The 22,619-nt window shown below is 39.9% G+C and overlaps 1 protein-coding gene across 11 annotated transcripts in view; it reads right to left on the bottom strand.

The window, feature by feature from the left end:
• Positions 1 to 22,619, bottom strand: part of LOC110569582 (putative methyltransferase-like protein 21E) — an 88,614-nt gene that overhangs the window by 49,164 nt on the left and 16,831 nt on the right. For 9 of the 11 annotated variants that reach the window (XR_010340888.1, XR_010340889.1, XR_010340884.1 and 6 more), the window contains 3 exons: positions 21,654 to 21,820; positions 20,471 to 20,588; positions 7,405 to 7,526 (listed from right to left, as the gene is read on the bottom strand). Coding sequence is in view for 2 of the 11 variants with exons in the window: in XM_064371780.1 (XP_064227850.1) it covers positions 7,405 to 7,526; positions 20,471 to 20,588; positions 21,654 to 21,820 (407 nt within the window). In the remaining 9 variants the exon portion in view is untranslated. Of the gene's footprint in view, positions 1 to 7,404; positions 7,527 to 11,352; positions 17,959 to 20,470; positions 20,589 to 21,653; positions 21,821 to 22,619 lie in introns of those variants that run through there. The other 2 variants (XR_010340891.1, XM_064371781.1) reach the window with 2 other exon arrangements.

Below are 22,619 nucleotides of genomic sequence, written 5' to 3'. Positions count from 1 at the left end.
AATTAACCTGGTCCACTGCTTTGGAGTGCTTACATTCATTGATAAATGAATGTTTCCAAATGATACCATAAGATACTATAAGACTTAAAATATATATATATATATATATATATATATATATATATGTGAAAGATGTTGGTCAAAGGATGCTAGGCGTGGTGGCACGCGCCTGGAGTCCCAGTTACTTGGGAGGCTGAGGCAGGAGAATCGCTTGAACCTGGGAGGTGGAGGTTGCAGTGAGCCGAGATCGCACCACTGCACTCCAGTCTGATGACAGAGCAAGACTCCATCTCAAAAAATAAATAAATAAAAGAGGATGCAAAATTTCAGTTACATAGGAGAAATAAGGTCAAGAGATCTATTGCACAACATGGTGACTAGCTAATAGTGTACCCTTGAAAATTGCTAGAGTAGATTTTAAGTGTTCTCATCACAATAACTTGATAAGTATTTGAGGGAATGCATATGTTAATTATCTTGATTTAGCTGTTCCACAAGTAAACATGTTTCAAAACATGCTATACACGATAAATATATACTTTGTCAAGTAAACATACATAGATATAATTTTTTTAATAACACAGTGTGAGAAATGGGTTGGAGTAAAAGAAAAATAAAGTCAGAAGACTATTGATGGCTATTTTAAGGGCAAAGTGTAGGAAGTAAAATTGATAAGTCCTGATGATAAAATAATTCAAAAGCTGAAAGGAAATGTGGACTTGATAATAATGGAGGTGTTTCCAGCCAGGGCAACTGAATGGTTGAAATGCTTCTTGAAAGACTAGAACCTCTACTTTTAACTCTAGAAAAGAGACACTTGACCGTCAAAACAGTCTCAAAATTGTCATCACTATGTTGAACTATTATATGCTTAAAGGCAAGAACAAATGGCATGTTTCCAATCTGTGTCAAAAAACAGGAAAAAATACTTTAATCCGGAGGAGCCTCGCAGAGATCAAGGAAACTATTATCTTCAAATATTATCAATCCTCAAAGGTCTAATTTGTGTTTTCTGTGCCTTTGGTGAATGAGAAAGCAAAGGCTACCTGGGAATTAAGGATGAAAAAGCATCAGTGATAAGGCCCCACATTCATTCACTCCTAACTTTCAGATTCTAAATGCAGCCTTGATTTTATCTCGTCTAAGAACAAGAGTGTGCATTTGGTTTATTAAAGTTTGACTCAAAAACCTGTGCAACTACTCAAGGTCCAGAGACAATGAACAATGATAGAAAGGTGAAGCACATTTCTCAGGAATGTGAGATGGCAGGTCTGAGCCAGCAGCGGCCCCTCCCTCCGCCTTCGCCTTGCAGACGCTCGCCTCCTCTGCCGCAGGCCTCAGGGATCCAGACCTGTACATTATTCATTTTGCCTTTGGCACCCAGAGCACACCTTTCAACCGCCGGGACAGATGGATGGACATAGCTATGCTAATAGTCACTTTCCCATTGCAAAATGTACCTGAAAACCACATCTTCCCAAGCTTTCCCTCAGGCATTTTACATACTCAAAACCAGGTAAATTTTTCAATTTTACACTGAAGTTAACAAGTACCCTACTGTTCAGGAGTTTTACTCAATTCCAAAAGGAGAAAGTATTTTTTTAAAGTTATAAGCAGCTTAAATATGGTTCTGTACAATAAGCTGTTTCATTTGGTTTTTAATCTGTATCAAAACTAGACAGTAAAATGTTTACTACTTCCTAACTGGATCTGGCAAAGGTTTTATTCTATGTCCTTACTTTGTATTTTCTCTCACAAACGTCAGGAAATTAAGGATAAAATGAGTACTAACAATGTTTATGTTACAAATGTAAACAGAGGAAAGTCAGGAAGCCTTTTAAACATGCCTTTTTCTTTTTTCTTTTTTCTTTTTTGAGACAGGGTCCTACTCTGTCCCCCAGGCTGCTGTGCAGTGGCATGATCACAGCTCACTGCTGCCTCGACCTCCTGGGCTCAAGCCATCTCCCACCTCAGCCTCCTGTAGTGGGGACTACAGTCATGCACCAACATGCCCAGCTAATTTTTAAAATTTTTTTGTAAAGGCAGGGTCTCACTGTGCTGCCCAGGCTGGTCTTGAACCTCCTTGGCTCAGGTGATCCTCCCACCTTGGCCTCCTAGATTGCTGGGATTACAGACGTGAGCTACCGTGCTGGCCTAGGAAGCATTTTAATAAGGAAACATTTAATAGTCATTTTAATTCATCTGTGCTGTTCTCATGTAAAAACTACATATTCTTGTCCTGTTTTCCAAATATTCCTCTACTAGGGAATTGATATGTCCGAGTAAACCCATTTACAAAAGAATCTTTATTTTTGCTTTTGTTGACTTGAGTTTGTAACTCAAATAAACTGAATTGCTCAATTGCTTCACATGCATCCTACCCACAGTGAAGAGTTTAATTTTTCTTACTGTATTTTCTTACTGTATTTCTTGGTAATACCTGTCAAGTCAGGTAATCAAATAGATTTCATGATCTTCTCTGCTATGTTCTTTTTTCTCTTCTGTTTATTATCTGAAACGCACCAAAGGCAATGGGAGGCATGAGCGAATTTAAATCCCTTATGAACTATCCCTAGCAATGGTATTTTTGCCCTTACCTTCAAGAAGGGCTTTTTCTAATGAACTCTCTTATAGACTGTGAAGAAAACGGAAGAGAGGCACGAAACCGAGCACCCTGCAGAGAGCCTTTCTAAACAGAAGGCGAGGCCATCTTCCTGCTCAGTTCTGCCTGGACAGCATTTGTTAGGGGGAAACAATTTTCTCTTCCTGAGCCCTGCACAAAACATTTTCAGGATCTAACTCCCAACACAACAGATTTCTTGACATCTAATCACAGCTGCCTGGTTGTATTGCTAATAGTCTATTAAAATTCCAAATCAGCTTATTAGTATCTTTATGTATTTCTTCAGTGAATAAAACAAGAATTCTAACAGAACTCTCTTTTTAAGTCAGTAACAAAGCTGGAAACCATCAAAATGATAAGGCACAAAATCCCTGAGAATTCATCTTTAAATTGCTTTCAAAGGCAAGGAATACTCAAAAAACGCGGGGGTCATTCACTGCAGCAACAGCCTCTCTCCTAATAAAAAATAAAATGCCATGCATGCAGACATTGGCCAAGACATAGGAGAGAAGTTCCTTCTATTACAGATCTTTCACCTAAGTGGCCGTTTTCATTGGATGCTATTTAGCACTGTGAGAAAATTAAGCAAATTTAAGGTTTAACACCTGCATGCACCTATTTACACAAAGGACTTGAGTTAAAACAAGATCATGTGGTAAGATGATCTATAAAGAGAAATAATTTCTCTAAAAGGAATTAAAGTTAAAAAATAAAAATCAGCCAGGCACGGTGGCTCACGCCTGTAATCCCAGCACTTTGGGAGGCCGAGGCGGGCGGATCACAAGGTCAAGAGATCGAGACCATCCCAGCCAACTTGATGAAACCCCGTCTCTACTAAAATACAAAAATTAGCTGGGCGTGGTGGCGCATACCTCTAGTCCCAGCTACTTGGGAAGCCGAGGCAGGAGAATTGCTTGAACCCGGGAGGTGGAGGTTGCAGTGAGCCGAGATTGTGCCACTGCACTCCAGCCTGGCACCTGGCAACAGAAGACTCTATCTCAAAAATAAATAAATAAAAAATAAAAATCGTAGGCCAGGCACGGTGGATCATGCCTGTAATCCCAGCACTTTGGGAGGCCAAGGCAGGGCAGATCACGAGGTCAGGAGTTCTAATCCAGCCTAACATAGTGAAACCCTGTCTCTACTAAAAACACAAAAATTATCTGGGTGCAGTAGGGGGTTCCTGTAATCCCAGCTACTCTGGAGACTGAGGCAGGAGAATCACTTGAACCCAGGAGGCAGAGGTTGCAGTGAGCTGAGATCATGCCATTGCACTCAAGCCTGGTAACGAGCAAGACTCCATACTTAAATAAATAAATAAATAGAATCTTTTAAAAAAAATAAAAATCTTTTACCAGAAATACGGGGCCCTATGCTCTGCTAGGAAGCTACATTGTACAGTAGAAAAATGGCTATGATCAGTAACTGCAAGGAGCTAGGCACTAAACATGGGCCCTGTGAACATGGGTGAGGGCTCCTGTGGTTCCCAACCAGAGTCAGCAATCTCTGTTGTCCATAGGGAGAATCAGGGCCCTACACATAGCAAAGAGCACTGCCTGCATGATAGCAACAGTATCAACTGCCCTGGATGAAAACTCCTCCGCCATTTTTTCTTTCAAGACCAAGCAAGCCTCTAACATTCTTGAACAAACCAAAGAGTAGAGCCCTAATAAGACTAACGAAATATTCTTCTACTAACCAGGGAGACTGGAGCATATGGATTTTTTCTTAATCTTTTAAAAAATGTAAGAAATGTAATATTATTACACCAGCATTACAATTTATATGTTTCAATAGAGAAATGTAAACAGACCTAGGAAATTCAACTCAAATAAAAAGTGGACATAAATATGCCAACCCTAAAGGTCGATACGGTTGTCTTTGGCTCTGTGCTGTTCTGAAATGATCAGTCTGTGTTGAATGGCAAGATCTGTTTTAAAAGGGACGTTCCAAAGCACATTTATTGCTATGACTTAACTTGAAATTTCTGAAGAAAACATAATGGTTTTAAGAAAATATTGAATGTGGCTTTTGAAATCCCTAAATGAATCTACAGATACAGAAAAATATGCCTAATGCCACATATAAAGGTCATATACCTTCTTGACCTTTCATCCAGGAGCCAAATTCATGTGGGTACCTACAGTTTCTCAGTTACTGGTAGATGACCACAGCATCTTACCTGTTACTCAACCTGTGCATAGATTTCAGTAATTTCATCAGTTGCTGAAAGTGAAACATTGGACTTTGATCTTGCAAAGCAAATAACTCTTTGGGTTTACAAAGGGCAAAAATTTCCATGGGAAATTCCACATATTATAATCACCCTGGGAGGACCCACATTGGTACACCAATGAGTTCCAATACTATATTTCCTACGAACCAACTAAAGTCCAATTCCCGGAAGGAACACTTCTTGGTTCCTACCGTATCTATCAAATGCCTGCTTTCCATTACTGAGGTATTAAGCATGTTCAGAAAGCATGCTCCCTCTCTTGGCGAGATCACTTCTATACCATGCCTCGAGCTTTGGAGACCACAATTTAAGAAGCAATACTGAGTAACTGGAGTGTGTCCAAAGAGTGTAATCAAGATGGTGAAAGTAACTTCAAATGACAAATGATTGAAAAAGAACTGGTGATGCTTAGCTGGAGGAAAAAAAAGATTGTCTTACACTCTTCTCATTGCAATTTCATAGAAAAGGTTTGTTTTGCCTGGAAAAGGGCTTATTTTTTGTTGGTTATAAGAGGTAAGCAGATTTCAGATCCATATAAGGAAGTACTTTCTCATAATTAGAATACACTGCTTTGTCAACGATAAGAGTCACTTTCCTGAAATAATTCCCGATCACCATTGGCTAGCAATACTTTTGCACTAAACAAGAGATTGGACTCCTAACCTTAAAGGTAGCTTTAAATTCTGTGTTCCTAATAATCCGTATATTTGATTAACTCATAACATATTATACTTAAACACATTTTTTACATGAGAATTTTGAGTCATTCTGGAACCAAGTTTCTTCTAAAGCAACTTGTTAAGTCAGAAACACTTGATTTGATGCCAGTAGATATAATCCCCATTACCTTACAGATTGCTAAAACTGTGAAAACATAAACTTCAATGTTAGACTTAGGTTCAAATCTCTCCTCTACCATTTAAAACCTGATGTGACCTAGGCAAGTCCCTTAATCTCAATAAGCTTTAATTCCTTCATCAGTAAAATGGGATAATAGTATTTAGCTCACATTACTGTTGTAAGGATTTAACGGGATAATACACATAAAGAGCTCAGCAAAGTTCCTGACTCAAAGAAACTCCTTAATAGAGGGCAATTGTTATCAGACATTATTAGGGGTGTAGACGGCACCCCTACAACATGAGGCTGATGTGCTTTTCCCCTGCACTGTTTGAATCATGCCCCAAGACATACTAGACATATACACATAGAGGAAGATGAATTGGGAAGGGGAGGGACACAAAAGTTTTTTATGCATAATCCATAAGTAAATATGTCTGAACACACACTTTTTTTAAATGTTTTATTTTGAGATAGTCATAGATTCACGTGCTGTTACAAGAAATAATACAGATAGGCACATGTGCTCTTTACACATACCTTTTTATGTCATCTAGCTATTTTCTTATGTTGATAGGCTTTGCTGTTAGTTTTCTGTCCTCCATCCAATTTGCTGATGCAGACAAAGAGTGGAAATACTAAACGTTGCTGAGTGGACGCGGCCATGAAAGCACTGAGAACCTGGGAGTATGCTCCCTGGAGATCTGTGCAGTCACTCTCAGCTTTTGACTTTAGCTTGTGACACTGTCACTCCCTGCTGAGTCTTCCTTTCTCGAGAAGCCCTGACCACTGCTTGGCGAAAACTAGAACTCTATTCTGTGAGGCTAAACCACTTGGGTTCTTGGAAGATGGTGGTGTTGTGGCTCACTAGGCAAAGGATGCAGTTTGTGTTTAACATTGGACTATTCCAATTTCTATTGATTAGACCAATTAATATTCTAGCGCTGAGGTGAGGTAGTATGTTTTCTTTCCTCCAAAAACAATTACTCTGTATTGACTGAGCTCTAGGGGAAATGTTTCCTAGGATATAGCTGAGGTTGGTTTCAATACAGTTGGAGTCTTTCATGTGGAAAATTCTCTACTTAGCAATTACATGCAGTGAGAAAACTTGAATTCATAAGTGGTTCAGTAAATCACAAGCCATGAAGAGTGCAGGAAGAGCCAAAGAGAGAAAGTCTGGGCATTTAGCCAAATTCACTTCACCAATATTTCCCAAAAAGTGGCCAACAAAATCTTGTGGAGAACATTTTAAAAACACAGATTTCTGCACCAAAATATACCCATCCCCACTCCTGATGGTCCTAAATTCAATGGATTAAGGCAGGACCAGAGAAACAGAATTTCCATAAAGCTTCCCACAAGGTTCCACTCGGGAGCCAAGGTTGAGAACTACTGCTTTGTACCTGTATGTTTCACTGTGATGACTGTGCCTTCAGAGTAGGAAAGAGAAAATGAACACCTCCCTTCACCTCCACTGTCAAAATTCTTAAATTCCTTTTATTTTAAAATTATTTTTTACAATGATAATGATGAATTTCAGGTTTTCAAATTACTTAGTGAAGATTATCTAGTTGAAGGTATTATGATACTAGTTTCATGGAAGAATAGGCCCTGAATTCATCACAAATTTGAAGAGAAAAAAATACTATACTCTACTGCTGCCAGAATATTTCACTTGTGACAAAAAAAAAAAAAAACAACTCACCAAGCAGGGCCGGTCACAGTGGACCAAGTCTGTAATCCCAGCATTTTGGGAGGCCAAGGTGGGTGGATTGCTCGAACCCAGGAATTTGAGACCAGCCTGGGCAACATGGTGAAACTCCATCTCTACAAAAAAATACAAAAAATTATACAGGTGTAGTGGCATGCACCTGTAGTCCCAGCTACTCGGGATGCTGAGGTGGAAGGATCTGGGGCCTGGGAGGTCAAGGCTGTAGGAGTGAGATCCCATCTCAAACAAAATAAACAAAACAAAAACTAAAATCTCACCAATGCCAACCATCTTCTAGCTTATCCAGCAAGTGGTGAAGGTGGGTGAAAACAAGGTGCATGCCCAGGTACACCCCTCCAGTGATGAAATCCAGACCTCTTTGACTGAGCTTCCCCCACCCTACCCCCCATCTCTTGCAAACTCCTCTGTACCCCACAGATCCCATGCTCAACATTGTCACTGTGCATAGATATCAGAATCATACCCCTGAAGACCATAGAAAGGTTGAAAATCCAATCTCTTGTACTAGGAGCACATTTTTAATTAAGAGCCTGTCTGACTTTGGAGCTATTACACATTGTAGCAATAAAATTAAACACTGTCACTGTCTGTTCTTTAATAGCTTACACACATCTCATATTCAGAGTCCCCAAACTAGAATTTCAAGAAATATCCCCTTAGTCTCTGACTGTCAAATAATCTCTGTACAATTTTTCTCACTTCCTCTTTACTTCATAGACTATTTATAACTATGCTTAAAGTGTTAGACTCAAGCAGGCATACGTGGCACATAAACATAAAAGAATATTAAGTCCATGCAAAAATGTTAGCCTGAGTCATGCAATCTTGCAAGAACCTGGGAAGGATGGAGCCTAGAGGGATTTACCCAGGTGGTTCATAGAAGGCCACATAGAAGGCCTCATGAGGAGGTGCTCTTTCCAGAAAGAGGCGCATTTTAGAGATGTGAATCGTCACACACAGCAGATGAAACGACTGGCGAATACAGTGGAGCAGGTAGGTGGAAGCATATCCCTTACATACCAACATGCCCCAATCTCAAATGATGACATCAGAAGATGGAGATGTCGTGTACAACCACACAGTGGGTCTCAAAGTCTGGTTCCCAGACCAGGAGCATCAGCATCACCAGGAACTTAGAAACACAAATCTTCCGGCCCCATTCCACATCACTGAATCGGAAACTGGGGTTGGAGTTCACCAACCTGTGTTTTGACAAAACCTCCAGGTGATTCTGATGCACCCTCAGGTTTGAAAACCACTTGATTACAGCAAATGGAAATCTGACAAGTCTGATCAGACACTTCTTCTCAGGTTATAAGAACCAAAACCTCTCTTCCCACCCCAGCGTCCTCTCTGCTTGCTCCCTGTCTTCATTCCCTTCCACTCACCTCCTCTTCCGTCTCCTCCCTCATCAGCCCTTCCACCTCATCACACACCAATGAACACCTGTACAGCGTTCAAAGAACTAGAAATCACCCTCTATTTCTCCTTTTCTTGGAGAACGTACTTCGCAATGTGTGCGCAGTGCGCAGGCAAGGGGTGGAATTTCAACAATACCTAATTAAAGAAGACAACACCGCGCATTTATCACATTACACGGTTGTGTTTTTACCCCTTGCCGCTTTTGATGTATTTGCATATCATCTTTTTTAATTCAATTCACTTGCTTAAATAATTTCTTTTATTTTCACTTAGTTATTCAGAAGGAAATTTCATTTTGCAAATCACTGGGGCCTCCCAGTGGCAATCATCTGTAATTTCACACTGGAATTTTATTCTGGGAGCTCTGGGGTAATGGTATCTAAATCCTTAGAATTTCACCTACGTGGTAGGAGCATGAAATAGAACCAAAGCAAGCATTTTATCTAAGAGAGATTGCATCAGCATCCCAGCTGAAATTTCCTCAGATGTTGGCTTTGACTTCTTGCATTTATCAAACTCCATATTGAGCCACCTGCTTCGTAGAGATGACAATCAGCAGCCTTCAGGCTCTGCCGGTCAGCTAAAAAATCAACCAGAAAGAAGGAAAATAAAGAGACTATCAGAGAGAAACATCCTGTTTCTCTTTCCTGTGGCTCCTTTCCTCAATAACCTTGGGGTTACTCCCTCAGCTTTCCATTTTTACCATCGTGCTTTTGAAGTTGTGCCTGCGCCGGGTAGCCATTTCCCACAAGACGTTTTAAACACGTTTTCCCTCCTCTCCATTCTGGAACATTCAGTAGCTGCCTTGCCTCTGCTCTCCTCCGGCAGTCAGCACTGTTCTCTGCACATCGTGCTCGCAGGACAGCAGGACAGCCTCTGACATCATGGCAGCTCGCCGAGCCAACCTCCCCACCACCACCTCCTGCCCACCGCCCCGCTCCTGCATCTGCTTACATCCCGTCACCTGTTGGAGGGCTCCAGCCAAGGTTTATGGCTTACTCTGCAATATCACCCTCCAGGGACAGAGGTGCCTGGTCAACCTCAAGCTAACGGGCGCCAAAGGCCATTTCCACTTAGACAAGCCCTTTGCCGCTGAAGGTGCTGGTGTCCTTCCAGGCTCTCACCAGGTCTCTTAGGCATTGGAAGGCTGTGCTGCCTGGTCAATGTGTCCCCTCTCGTCGAAAGATTGTGAAAGGTGGTTTCCAAGAACTGGTGTTCTCACATCACCCCAGGGCTTAACCCTGCTGAGGCAGGGAGAGTTATCGCCTAGTAACAGACCTATAAACATCAGCACCGTTCACAGAACACAGTCACAAACAGATCAGATGTTTTAAAGTTCAGTCCCACCCCCTTGGCCATCTCTGCCAAAAAGTCACCCGAGGGCAGCCCACACTTCATTCATTTTGTTCTTCCTGAGCCGTTGCCGAAGAAAAAGAACAGCGTTTGCTTCCACTGCGGCACCTCCTTTATATAATAGGGTCTTTTTCACTCCCCACATTGGTTGTTTTAAGATCAACATACACCTTTATATTAATTGCTCTAATATGTGCTCAATATCCCTTGCAAAGAAAAACTTAATGAAGTCTTTACTGGGTATATACGTGGATTCATAAAATTCTACTCTTGGAGACATATTATGAACAGGAGTACATCTCTGCAGGTACATCTCAAGAGTAGCCCACTTAAGCTAATTTGCGCTCGGGCAGCAAACGAAGACAAGGTTCACAAAACTGGATATAGCTCTAAATTAGCTAGAATAAAATTAAAATTTAGAATTTCCTTGCAGGGCTCAGAGTGGAAAACTTACACAAGGTCATACTCTGTAAAAAGCACAAGCTTTGGTGTCATAGGGACAGAGGTTCCCATCCCAACAACCGCCACCCATGTGTAACCTGGGAGGAGGCTTATTTCTGCTGAGCTTCAGTATCTTCATACATAAATTGGGCTAATGCCACTTGGGTTGTCAGGATAATTTGGTGAAATGCTATACTGGAAATCTCTAAAACAGACCTGAAAGCAGTGAGTATTCCACTGATAATGGTTATTACTTCAGCAAAGCTTCATAGAAGCTACTATCTTTCTAGCGAGTCATCAGAACAGGTCACTCCTATTTGCCTCCAAAGCTTAGCGCACACCCTTCCTTCTGCCTAGGACATGTCCCGTCTCTCCTCTCTGCCCTCACCTCCATCTCCTTCACGCAGCTATACCTTCTCCCAGAAGCCCTAACTATTCCCTGGTTATGGGTTAGGCTCCCACTGCCAGGACACCTAGCACTGACTGGTTTTCATGTATTTCCCCTACCAGGCCATCCCCAGCTCTGCCTCTGCCCATCTGTGCGGAGCCCACGATCTCCGTGAGGACTGGCCCTGTCTGCCTGTTCACTATTGTGTCTGTAGACCCTGCTTGGCACATTGTGGGGTTTCAGTAAATGCCGAATAAATGAATGAATGACAACCATTAGAGGCTTCCAAAAGAAGAAAAACTAAAATTCAAGGAAAATAAAAGGTAGTTGCATTCATTATTCTTTATTCAACTATTTATTATGCATTAATTAATAGTTGCATTCTTATTCCCTTTAAGCCTCCTTGAATTATTTCTTCAAAGAAAATATGAAATCTGTTCCCAAAAGTTCTAGCACTTTGTTCCCCTGACCCCTTGAATGTTGCACAAAATGTTTCCTTAATTTCTTCCCAATACATGATCACAAAATGTACTTATTATGTTTTACATCTTCTAATTCTTAAATTCACTATCTATTAATCACAGAGATACTAAGGAAGGAGGAAATCCTTGGTAGAAAAGTGTTACTAATTTACCAGTTGCCAAGTGTACTTTTACCTGTGCCTGCCAGGTAGGTAGAAGCATTACTCATGCTTTTTAATCTAAGAATTTCTTACATTTTTATGGCCTGTCCTTTGGGCTTATTTATGATGGTTTGTGACAAAGAGACAACCTTTGTCATTATGATTTATACTCTACTAACAAAGAAAACACAGAAGTAGATAACAAACCCAAATTAAATCATGGCACTAGATAAGAAAACCCAAATTAAATCATGACACTAAAATTTTTTTAAAAAATTCAGTTAAGGTAATTTAAAATTAAAACAAAGATATAGGCATTACAGACTATGGAGAATGGAAATACAGAAATTTTAAAAACCTAAACTACAAAATCTAGCATTTGCCAAGTAAGTCACTTTAAAATTTTTAGACTTACATTTGTGGCATCATGAAATAATGTCCAGCTCTTAAAATATTTTTAATGGCATGTTTTAATCTTACTCTGTTTGTGCTTTTGTTTGGAAAACCAAGCAATGTGTTTTGGTCTGGTAAAGTGTTCGTGGTTGGCAGCAGATATTCAATATTTTTCTATGTTTTTTTCATTAGTACCGTTTATCACAAAACTGACCTGGACATCTTTTATCGTTTTTAGAGATCCTCTGAAATTCCTTGATGTTAAGTGCCAATTCTAAAACTTGATTGGATTTCAGGAAAAGACAACTGCCTTAGAAACAAAGAAATTGAGAAAATTGAGAGGAAAAAAATCCTGCCTTTGAGCTTACCCAATAAAAGCACCTCTCATGATAGAGGCCAAAGTTTGGCTCAATAGAATAAGCAGTCAATAGTGTATGCCCAGCAATCTAAATACTACTCAGCTATATGAGATCTGAGTAAACACAAATGTCCAGCTCAGGAATTCTTCAAAAAGGAGTTAATATGACCTCAGAACTAATTGATGCTAACCAAGGCACCTAAGACACAACTATCCCATTAACACTATGGTATAGTTATACAGAATGCTGTCTTTGATTTTGTGTAGAACTTCGAAGCAGAGCAAACATTGACACTGGACTTGCAGGTAATATCCTACACTGAACTTCACATCACAACCTCAAACATGGCAATGCCTGGGTGTGGAACTCATTTGCAAACCACTTCCAGGCTTCGTAAAGAAGACAGAAGGAACTAGGTCCACACACTTACACACTAACACAAATGCCTATAATTGCTAAATTTTGCTGTGTCTGCATTCCCACTAACACTTTTGCAAATTATTCACTTGCTCCATTCCCAATTTTATTTCCTATTACTGCCTTATAATTTATATATGTCTTAAAAATAAATATTTTTGACCATTTTTATTTCCTTCACCTACAGATTTCCATGAAAACTAAATTAAAATGAAGTAGAAAGCAGCACGGAATATTAAATCTATTTTAATCTTGTCAATTAGCTTACTTGTCTGATTTACTTATGGCTGAGTTTAATTCTTTTATATCTACTATCTGCAACCCAAAGTCCCTAGCTTGTTTTCAAAGTTAAAGTCTGCAAATATCTTCTTGGATCAAAATTCTACTCAGCGGATGTGTTTCACTTCCAAATGATATTTAGAAATTATTTGTCTGCTCATGCACAAATGGTGCTACCTAAACAAACGAGGCATGGTCTCTGTCTATAAAGACCAGGCAGTCACTGAGAACGCCAAGCTCCTAGACTCTGAGGCCTTAATGAAAAAAGGGAACAGGCTCATCTGTTATGTTTCCTCATCTTTTTTCTTCCACAATATTCAATATTCTATTTGGCTGCAGATATGTTAGGAAGTTACCCAATGTCACCAATTCTTTATCCAAAAGAAAGGGAACAGAGTATGAATATGGAATGGAAAAAAACTTGTTTTATAAATTCTGGTAGACAAAAATGGGTGCAAATAAAAGAGGATCTATCATTACATTCCAAGACAGAAGGTTTTAGTGCAGCACTGAGTTTCCAAAAGACCGTTGATACTGTCCAGAGAACAGAACTCGCATGGTTACCTGTGCGTAATTTTAAGCTGCAGAGAATGCCCTGCCAGCTGGGGTGTCTTCTGCGGAGTGATAGCTCTTCTGTAATAACCTAGATTAAAACCCTGACAATCAGTAAGTTCATTCTATTGGAAATCCAGAAAGTTACTGAAAGAATTGGACCGAGGTTTTTAATAACATGATCTAACTTGTCAAAAAGCCAGATAAAAAAGTGCAAAACTTCATAGTATAACTCCCTTGGATTAAGTTAACAAATCGATTGAAAGTCATTAAAAAAAAAAAAAAGGCTGGGCGTGGTGGCTCACGCCTGTAATCCCAGCACTTTGGGAGGCCGAGGTGGGTGGATCACGAGGTCAAGAGATCGAGACCATCCTGGTCAACATGGTGAAACCCCGTCTCTATTAAAAATACAAAAAATTATCTGGGCATGGTGGTGCGTGCCTGTAATCCTAGCTACTCAGGAGGCTGAGGCAGGAGAAACGCCTGAACCCAGGAGGCGGAGGTTGCGGTGAGCCGAGATCGCGCCATTGCACTCCAGCCTGGGTAACAAGAGCGAAACTCCGTCTCAAAAAAAAAAAAACGTAAGGTAGAAAAGGCCTATTCCAATTCCAATTACATCTTTTGAAATTAAATTATTATAAAATTGGATCTAAAAATGTACGGAGAAACTGCAGCAAAAAGACAAAAGAATTAAAGAATGAAGTGAATAGTAGAAAGAAGTGGAAAAAGAGGGACCTGGTGTGTGGCAGTGGGGATTACACTTTGGGAGTGAATGCTAAAAACAGAATAAAACAATGAGTCGGGAACGCTGTGTTTGACAGATTGGCACAGAGAGAAAGAGGAACTTTTCAGAACTATATGGTTGGTTTGGTCCTAATGCTAAATTTGAAAAGACACTTTATCTGTTCTACCTAAAAATAACTTAGTAATGATATTCAAATATTTTCTAAGCAGAGGAATCATTTTTCATTTGCTACCTGAAGGTTCCTGCTGCATTTACAACTCTCAGGCCTCTAGAAGCCTGTTGGGGAAGCTTTTGGGAACTTTAGAACTCTACTACCAAGTTCAAAAACCACTGTGGTGTTAAATTCATGTTTTTTAGAGTCAACAGATACTCATGTAACTGGAGTAGGGGAGAGTGCATAGAGTCTTCAAAATCATCTCCATATACACACCCATATGTGATCTCTTAATGACTCGGGCCTAGTCCTTGTTTTACTCTCCATCTAGTCTTTTTGTCCCCTGAAGGAGCTTTACAAGCCATCTCTAAGCTGTTGACTCCAAATTTATGCACAGTGACTCAGCCCTGACTCTCTCTCCCACACACTCTACACACCTTATAGTGGGAAGATCCGTTGGCTCTGGCAGCCAAATACATCTAGAACTGGCCATTTCTTGCCACCCCAACGCAGGCTGCTTCATCAGATCGCCGCAGCCACTCCCTGGTCTCATCTCTCCTCATTCTAGTCTCAAAATGCCAGCCAGAGTGGTCTTTACATGCGAAAAGGTTACTTCACTCCTCTACTCACAAAACCATCCAAAGATTCTCCATTCCACCAGAAGAAAAGCCAGAGCTCTTTCTGAGGCCTAAAGGTCATGCTGGACCCTGTGATAAGCCGCCCAGCTCCTCTTCAGGGTTACCTAATCCCCTGCTACTGGAGCTGGTGGCAGGCATCCCCCAGCTGTCAACGTCTTCAGGACTGTATCAGCTGATGTCACCTCACCCAAGGTCACAGAGTCTTCCCAGGGCAGCCCATATCCAATGACTAGGCCACATGGGGTCATCAAGGCCCAGATATATCACCCCAATCAGGACAACTCCAGAGGCCACTCTCGGGCCAGTGCTCCATGTGGGGGTCACCTCAGACAGCTACTGGGTCTGCACTGCAGAGTCGACCTGTTTCTATCCTACTTCCTCCCACTCCCTTCCATTTGTCTTCATCTCAACAGCACTCCCTAAAACATGACCTGCTCACCCAATTCCCTCTCAGAGTCTGTTTCTGGAGAAGCAAGCCCGCAACACAGTCCTACATGATCTAGCTCCCTGTAGCCTTTCTGAATTCCTGCTCACACTGCACCAAGCAATGTGGCCTTTGATATTTCCAGAGGATTGGCTGCCTCCTGCCTCAGGATCCCCGTGTCTTGTTCCCTCTGCCTGTGACACCTTTCCCCAGACATCTGCACTGCTACCTCCTGTCAGCTTCACCTAAATATTGCCTTCGAAACAAGCCTTCCCTGACCTCCTCACATAGGAAATAAAAGTTTTAAAATGGAACAGGTCTCATTTTTTTCTAATGTATTTGCTTATCTTTCTGGATATTTATTTCATTTTGAAGAAATGACTTCACTTGTTTTTAAAAGTTTGAAAATTCTTGTTTTAAATATATAAAGACAGTACAGTGGTTAATACAGGCTTTGGGCTTAAACAGACCTGGGCTTGAATGTCCTAGCACTGCCACTCTGCAGATGTGTAGCCTGAGGACATCTCAGCCTTAGTTTCTTCATCTGTGAAGTAGGGATAACATAGCTTCTACCTCTTAGAATGATTGAGGATTAAATGACTTTATGTAAGTAACAGACTGTGAAAATGGCAAAGATCCATGTAAATATTGGTCCTATGAACTACAAGTACTAAAAATAAAAAATACACTGGAGTATATTTGTATCCTGACTTACTGATCGGAGTCCTAGAAAATATTCTTTTCAACTATACTCAGCCTGGAGTGGACAGAAAACTTACAGCAAAGCAGAAAGGACTAATTCTAGAAAGGAAAGTATCACCCCGAGGGCCCAGTAACAGCCTAAAAAATGTTGCTGGGGACACAGCAGAGTAATTGCCAACCAGTATCTTCTAGGTGGTTACATAGTACAAAATCCTAATTCTTTGCTCTTTTTGCACTGACTTCAATTACTACAGACTTTATTCTAGTCTCTAAGGAAAGCCTATGTGAAAAAAAAAATCACATAGTATTTCAAATATCTAGATGTATATATGTTCATCAAAAGAGCTTTAAACTTTAAAACCAGCTGTATGTCTGATTATCTGAGATCAGAGACCTAAATCTTTTCACGTGTATTTTTAACTCAACGTGTTTATACTTATTTCTGTTTCTGTGATACAAAATAATGAGAGTTGGCTTAAAACAAAACAGTAACTTCTCCAAAATCTCAACAATTTTTGTTTGTGTCATTCATTTTTCATTTGGTAGAATAAAACGTCCTTGTCCGTGACCTCAAATCCACAAGCTTGACTGATTTCAGAGGTTACAGCAGAAGCCTACTCTGCCAGGCAGAGATGATAGGCCACCTATAAGCTGGCACTCATGAAAACCACAAAAGTCTAAGATTTACCATTATATTATGTATCTGCCTGTTCAGATTTATTTGCAGATACCACTGTAGTCAATTTCCTTATTTCTAAAGAAAGAATCACATAAGTTTATGTTTAAAAGAATTAATAACAATGTTCGCTGAAGAGATATCATTAAAAACTATCATTTTGTGATTACACATTAAAAATAATAATTGCACCATTGATTAAAATAATAATAAATTGTGATGTAAGGAATGAGAGCAGACAATGATGATACAGTGTGACTTTGCCAAGAGCTCCTATTACCGCATGAGTAGAAGGCAGGCTCAGGGCCTGGGTGCTGACAGAGACAAACTAGTCCTACAGACTCACGTGCAGTGTCTGGAAATATTACTGCCCAGGGTGAGGCAAATTTGGGAAACTATCTTCTATTCTCATAGTGAGGTGTGTGTGTGCATGTGTGTCTGTGTGTCTATGTATTTCCCCTTGGGAATCTCAGTGGCACAGGAGATTATTCAGGGTTTTCTTTAAAGTGATTATCTGCTAAAAATTGCCTTAGCATTTCCATGTCCTCATCGAGGATGGCATATACTCCTCTGGTTTTTCTTCACAGCTTTATACAACTTAATATTCAGGCTGGGGAAACTGGAAATTTCCTCCAGGTCAAACAAGTCCTTAAATCTATCTACAAATTTATTTTCCTTCTCCAGCCTGAATTTCATGGCCCAGAGGATGGTGGTGGTTTCTTTGCACAGATGGTCAAAGGTAATGAGGAGCTCTTCCAAGAACGGATGAGCGTAGACCACGTCCGCTGCCAAAATATAGTCAAAATTATTAGAAGATCTGGGGAAGTTTGTATCTAACGCTACTCCCCAGGAGAGTTCTTTAACCTGCGGCAAATGCTTGCTTTTCATTTTTGTGTTTCGGGAAATATTATATTGCAGGTTTCCAAGTAATTCAGGTAAATCTGTGGCCGTCACGTGAGCACCTGTGAAACAAAGGACAGCAGAGAAAGTAACCCTCGTGGGATAAGGTAGAACAATCAAAAGCTTCAAGCCAACATGCACTTTGCAATGCTGCTCAATTGTTAGCACCTCCAAAAAAGACCGGTTAGTACCTAAACACAGAAAGGGAATTCATTCAAATGGAGCGAAGGCAGCTATGTGCCTCTGCTTAAAGAAAAAAAGGAGAGAGAGAGAGAGAGAGACCCATGATACTTTTGCACACCACTGCATTTTTTATGTTCTCCTGGGGTCTTTTGTTCTGGTATGTTTTGCTGTTACTGTTGTTGCTGTTTTCTATTTATCTACTACATACCAGGAGAAAAATAATTGAGAGAAAGGGAAAGTCAAAATATTTGGCACCCTCATTGGAATGATGAAAGAATAGGTACCTCCCTAAAAGAATTCTGAGCCTCAGTCATGTGAGACTAAACGAGTGTAGATAACAAAGGACATCCTATAGTTGAACAGGAAGTGCTCATGTGAGAAGCGGAGGGAGGAAAGAAGACTTTTCAATGGCATTCATGGAAAGTATCATGATGTCCATGCTGGTGCTCGGGTTTTCAACTTGACTCATCACAAGCGTATATCTTCCCACCAAAAGATGCTTAAAACCTAGTCACAACATATATATAGTATTCATAAAGCTACTGGTCATAGATGAAGATGTAAACAATTTCCAAGATAAAACTGAATAGTGATGGCTTTTTCAGGAAGAAATATGGCAGAAGTAAATACGTAGAAATTTGGTCACTAAAGTAAACTTTGAGCAGTAGCAAAGCCTGAAAATAATCTGCAAATAAATCTAGGATTGGCCAATTCTGCAGCATCAGGAAAGCACAGACCAGGTAAAGAATGGAAAAGCAGAAATGAAAGAGAAGTCTAGTTCAGCTCAGACCAAATCAGAAGATACTCCTCAGCTCCAATGCCACGAGTCTTTTGGCATCAATTGTATTTTGTGAAAATATTAAAATGGAAGGGGAATATGCCTATCATATAGACACAGAAGCTTTTACATTCTACTATGGGTGGGTTTATCATTTTCAACAAATCTTTTTTAAATCTCAGGGTAAGAAACACACCTTTGCCTATATTGAATGTAAACTCTCTCTTACATTTAATATCTTTGTGTCTAGAGAGATAAACACTACCACTTTCAGAATACTGACTAAACAAAGTTTCTATCTTTTAATATTTGTTTCAAGTTAGACAAGCGGACTCAAGGGACCAACTCCCCAAAGCACAAATTCTGCTCCTAAGCCAGGCTTTCAGGTACAAATCGAACAGTGACTCTGCCTTACTAAATGGAATAGTGACTTTGGAAAACAGTATCAGGACACAGCAACTTTAAAAATATATCTATTTGGGAAGATTTCAAAGGTCTTATAAATATCTAGTATTTGAAAGTTGTAAATTGCTAAATGTTAAATTCCTCTCAAGATTTTAGAGTGGCAGGTGTGCACTTCTGAAGATGAAGGAAATCAGGATGGATCTGGGTAGCGCACATCAGAGAAGGAGTTAAACTAAGACAATGAGATAGATAACAACAATAACAGAAAGACTGAACTGAAACGGGCTCAGGCATACACTAAAAACCATCACATGCTTAGTTAGAAAAGATGCTGGTGAGAGAACTCGGAATCACAAAAAAAAAAAAAAAATGAGGCTAAGCAGGGTGTGGTGGCTCCCACCTGTAATCCCACCACTTTGGGAGGCTGAGGCAGGTGGATTACCTGAGGTCAGGAGTTCAAAACCATCCTGGCCAACATGGTGAAATCCCGTCTCTACTAAAAATACAAAAAATTGGCTGGTCATGGTGGTGCGTGCCTGTAGTCCCTACTCATGGAGGCTGAGGCAGGAGAATCACTTGAACCCGAGAAGCAGAGATTACAGTGAGCCGAGATCACGCCACTGCACTCTAGTTTGGGCAACAAAGCAAAATTCCGTCTCAAAAAAAAAAAAAAAGAATGGAGATGAACTGTGAACTGAGAGAACAAATTCAAACACAAACACCTAAAAATAAAGCAGACGTGTAATTTTTATGTGATTCCTAATACTCTCTCCCTGTTCTAACAGGTGCTTTTTCATAAAAGCATAGTGCTTCAAAACTCAGAAGGAATCTACAGCTACATGGGGACGCTGAAATGGCACTAAAATCTAAAGTACATCTGAATCAGCAGCAATAGAATCTGTCTCTGCCTGTTTCACATTTCTCCTCTTGCAACCAGAATGCTTCCATGCACCTCCTATTTAGAACACTCCATCTAAGGCTTGTGACAGTATTCCCCAAGAAGAATTAACACAACTTAACGCAGAAAACTGTGAAAGAAACCGGTAAGGAGACTTTAACATCTGTAGTTTCTGGATGAAGCCCATTCAAACAGTTAAGGAGTCACAGATAGGCTCAGGTCATAGTACACTGGATAGTAAAACAACTAATGTTATCTGATCATTAAATTATCTGGCATTCCCCCTACTCAATCAAAAATATTCACTTACCAAGTAAACTTGCCACAATGGAGACTAGCCCTGTTCCAGCTCCAATTTCAATCACGTTTTTGTCAACCATACTATACTGCTTTGCATTTGTTTCCAGGAAATAGCATAGAACAAGGGCCTATGAAAGTTTGAAAAAAGAAAAAATGGGTGCTTGGCAAATAATAACAGAAAGTAAATTAAACTCTATTGGATAAATATGCCACTAATGTTATGATATGTCTGCATGCACATGTGAGTAGGTGAGTGTATCCGTGTGTGTACCTGTACATCACTCCAGAAAATGTCAACAAAACTACATCCTCTGAGAGATTCAACATTTCTGCTAGAAAAACTCTTTGGAGATTATTGGGAGGAAAAAAGAGATAACTAAAAATATGGAATTCAGTTGCTTAGGTTTGATCATTTTTAAAGGAAGCAACTTCTGATAATACTAGTCATTTCCAAGTAGTGTGTGGAATTGGGGCAGGTGGGGTGGTGAGTCCATACTCTTCATGGGAGAGTTGGTAAAGGAGAGGGGGTCTGTGAGGACATTATACATGTGAGACTCATACAGATTTCATTGTAATTGTTGAACTCAAATGGAGCTGATAAAAGGGGAAATAAAAATGTTTGCTACTCTAAACTCTTATTTTTAAAACTGAAGAAGTAAACAACATCCTTTATTAATCCTACAAATTTTGATAAAGTTGAAATAGAATTAATTGAGGCCCGATGTGGTGGCTCACGCCTATAATCCTAGCACCTTGGGAGATGGAGGTGGATGGATTACTTGAGGCAAGGAGTTTGAAACCAGTATGGCCAACATAGTGAAATTCATTCCTACTAAAATTACAAAAAATAGCTGGGTGTGGTGGTGCACACCTGTAGTCCCAGCTACTTGGGAGGCTGAGGCAGAAGAATCTTTTGAACCCAGGAGGTGGAGGTTGCAGTGAGCTGAGATCACACCACTGCACTCCATCCTGGGCTACAGAGCAATACTCCATCTAAAAAAAAAAATAGAACTAATTATAGAATTAATTGGGAGAAGTAATTTCCCAATCACATGATTTCTAAAGTATAGCATTATTTGAGGTCACAAAGAAGGGGTATGGAACCTGTTTTCTTCTTCCAAATAGAACATAATAATGAATAAAACTGGCTGGAAAAATAATCAGAATGTAACAAATTCTGTATGAAATTATACCGATGGCCAAACAACAGCACCATAACAATCCATGGCCTCAGTAATTCGAATCTCATGACCAATAAAATGAAAGATTTCCCAGGAAATATTTGTTATCACAGTCGGAATAAAACATCTTGCCATGATCTCTGTGACCACCTGCTTGTCATCATAGTCTTCTCTGGTCTCTGAAAGGAAAAGAAAAAGGTAATGGTTGTATTAATAAATCCATGAAAAGAGAAAAGAACCTGATGGAAATACAGCATTTCTGCTTAGTCTAAGGAGCTTTGGAATATTCATTGACTTTAGGAGAAAAATAACAAGGTAAACTATTTGAAAAATGACTCACAATGTAAGTTAATATTTCCATTTATCAGGATGGCAATATCTTTCTTATTTTTATGTGAGTTGAAGTCACAACTATCTACTTCTGTAGTGCTACATGCAACAAAAATAACTGATATACTTTTTTAAAGCAATATATTTTAAGAGCCACCAATCAGTTTGTCTAGAATAAGAAAAAGATTGGTGATGGAATATAAGAACTAAAGAGCTTTTGCACAGCAAAAGAAACTATCATCAGAGTGAAAAGGCAACCTACAGAATGTGAGAACGTTTTTGCAATCTCTCCATCTGACAAAGGGCTAATATCCAGAATCTACAAAGAACTTAAAGTTACAAGAAAATAAACAACAACCCCATTAAAAAGTGGGAGAAGGATATGAACAGACACTTCTCAAAAGAAGACATTTAGGCAGCCAACTAACATATGAGGGAAAAAAAAGCTCATCATCACTGGTCATTAGAGAAATGCAAATCAAAACCACAATGAGATACCATCTCGTGCCAGTTAGAATGGCAATCATTAAAAAGTCAGGAAACAACAGATGCTAGAGAGAATGTAGAGAAATAGGAACACTTTTACACTGTTGGTGGGAGTGTAAATTAGTCCAACCATTGTGGAAGACAGTGAATGTGGCAATTCCT

Source organism: Aotus nancymaae, unplaced genomic scaffold, assembly GCF_030222135.1.
Source record: "Aotus nancymaae isolate 86718 unplaced genomic scaffold, 86718_ANA_hifiasm-v0.15.2.pri h1tg000161l, whole genome shotgun sequence".
Taxonomy (NCBI): Eukaryota; Metazoa; Chordata; class Mammalia; order Primates; family Aotidae; genus Aotus; species Aotus nancymaae.
The sequence above is the reverse complement of the archived record's forward strand: the minus strand, read 5'-3'. Positions and strand labels throughout refer to the sequence as shown.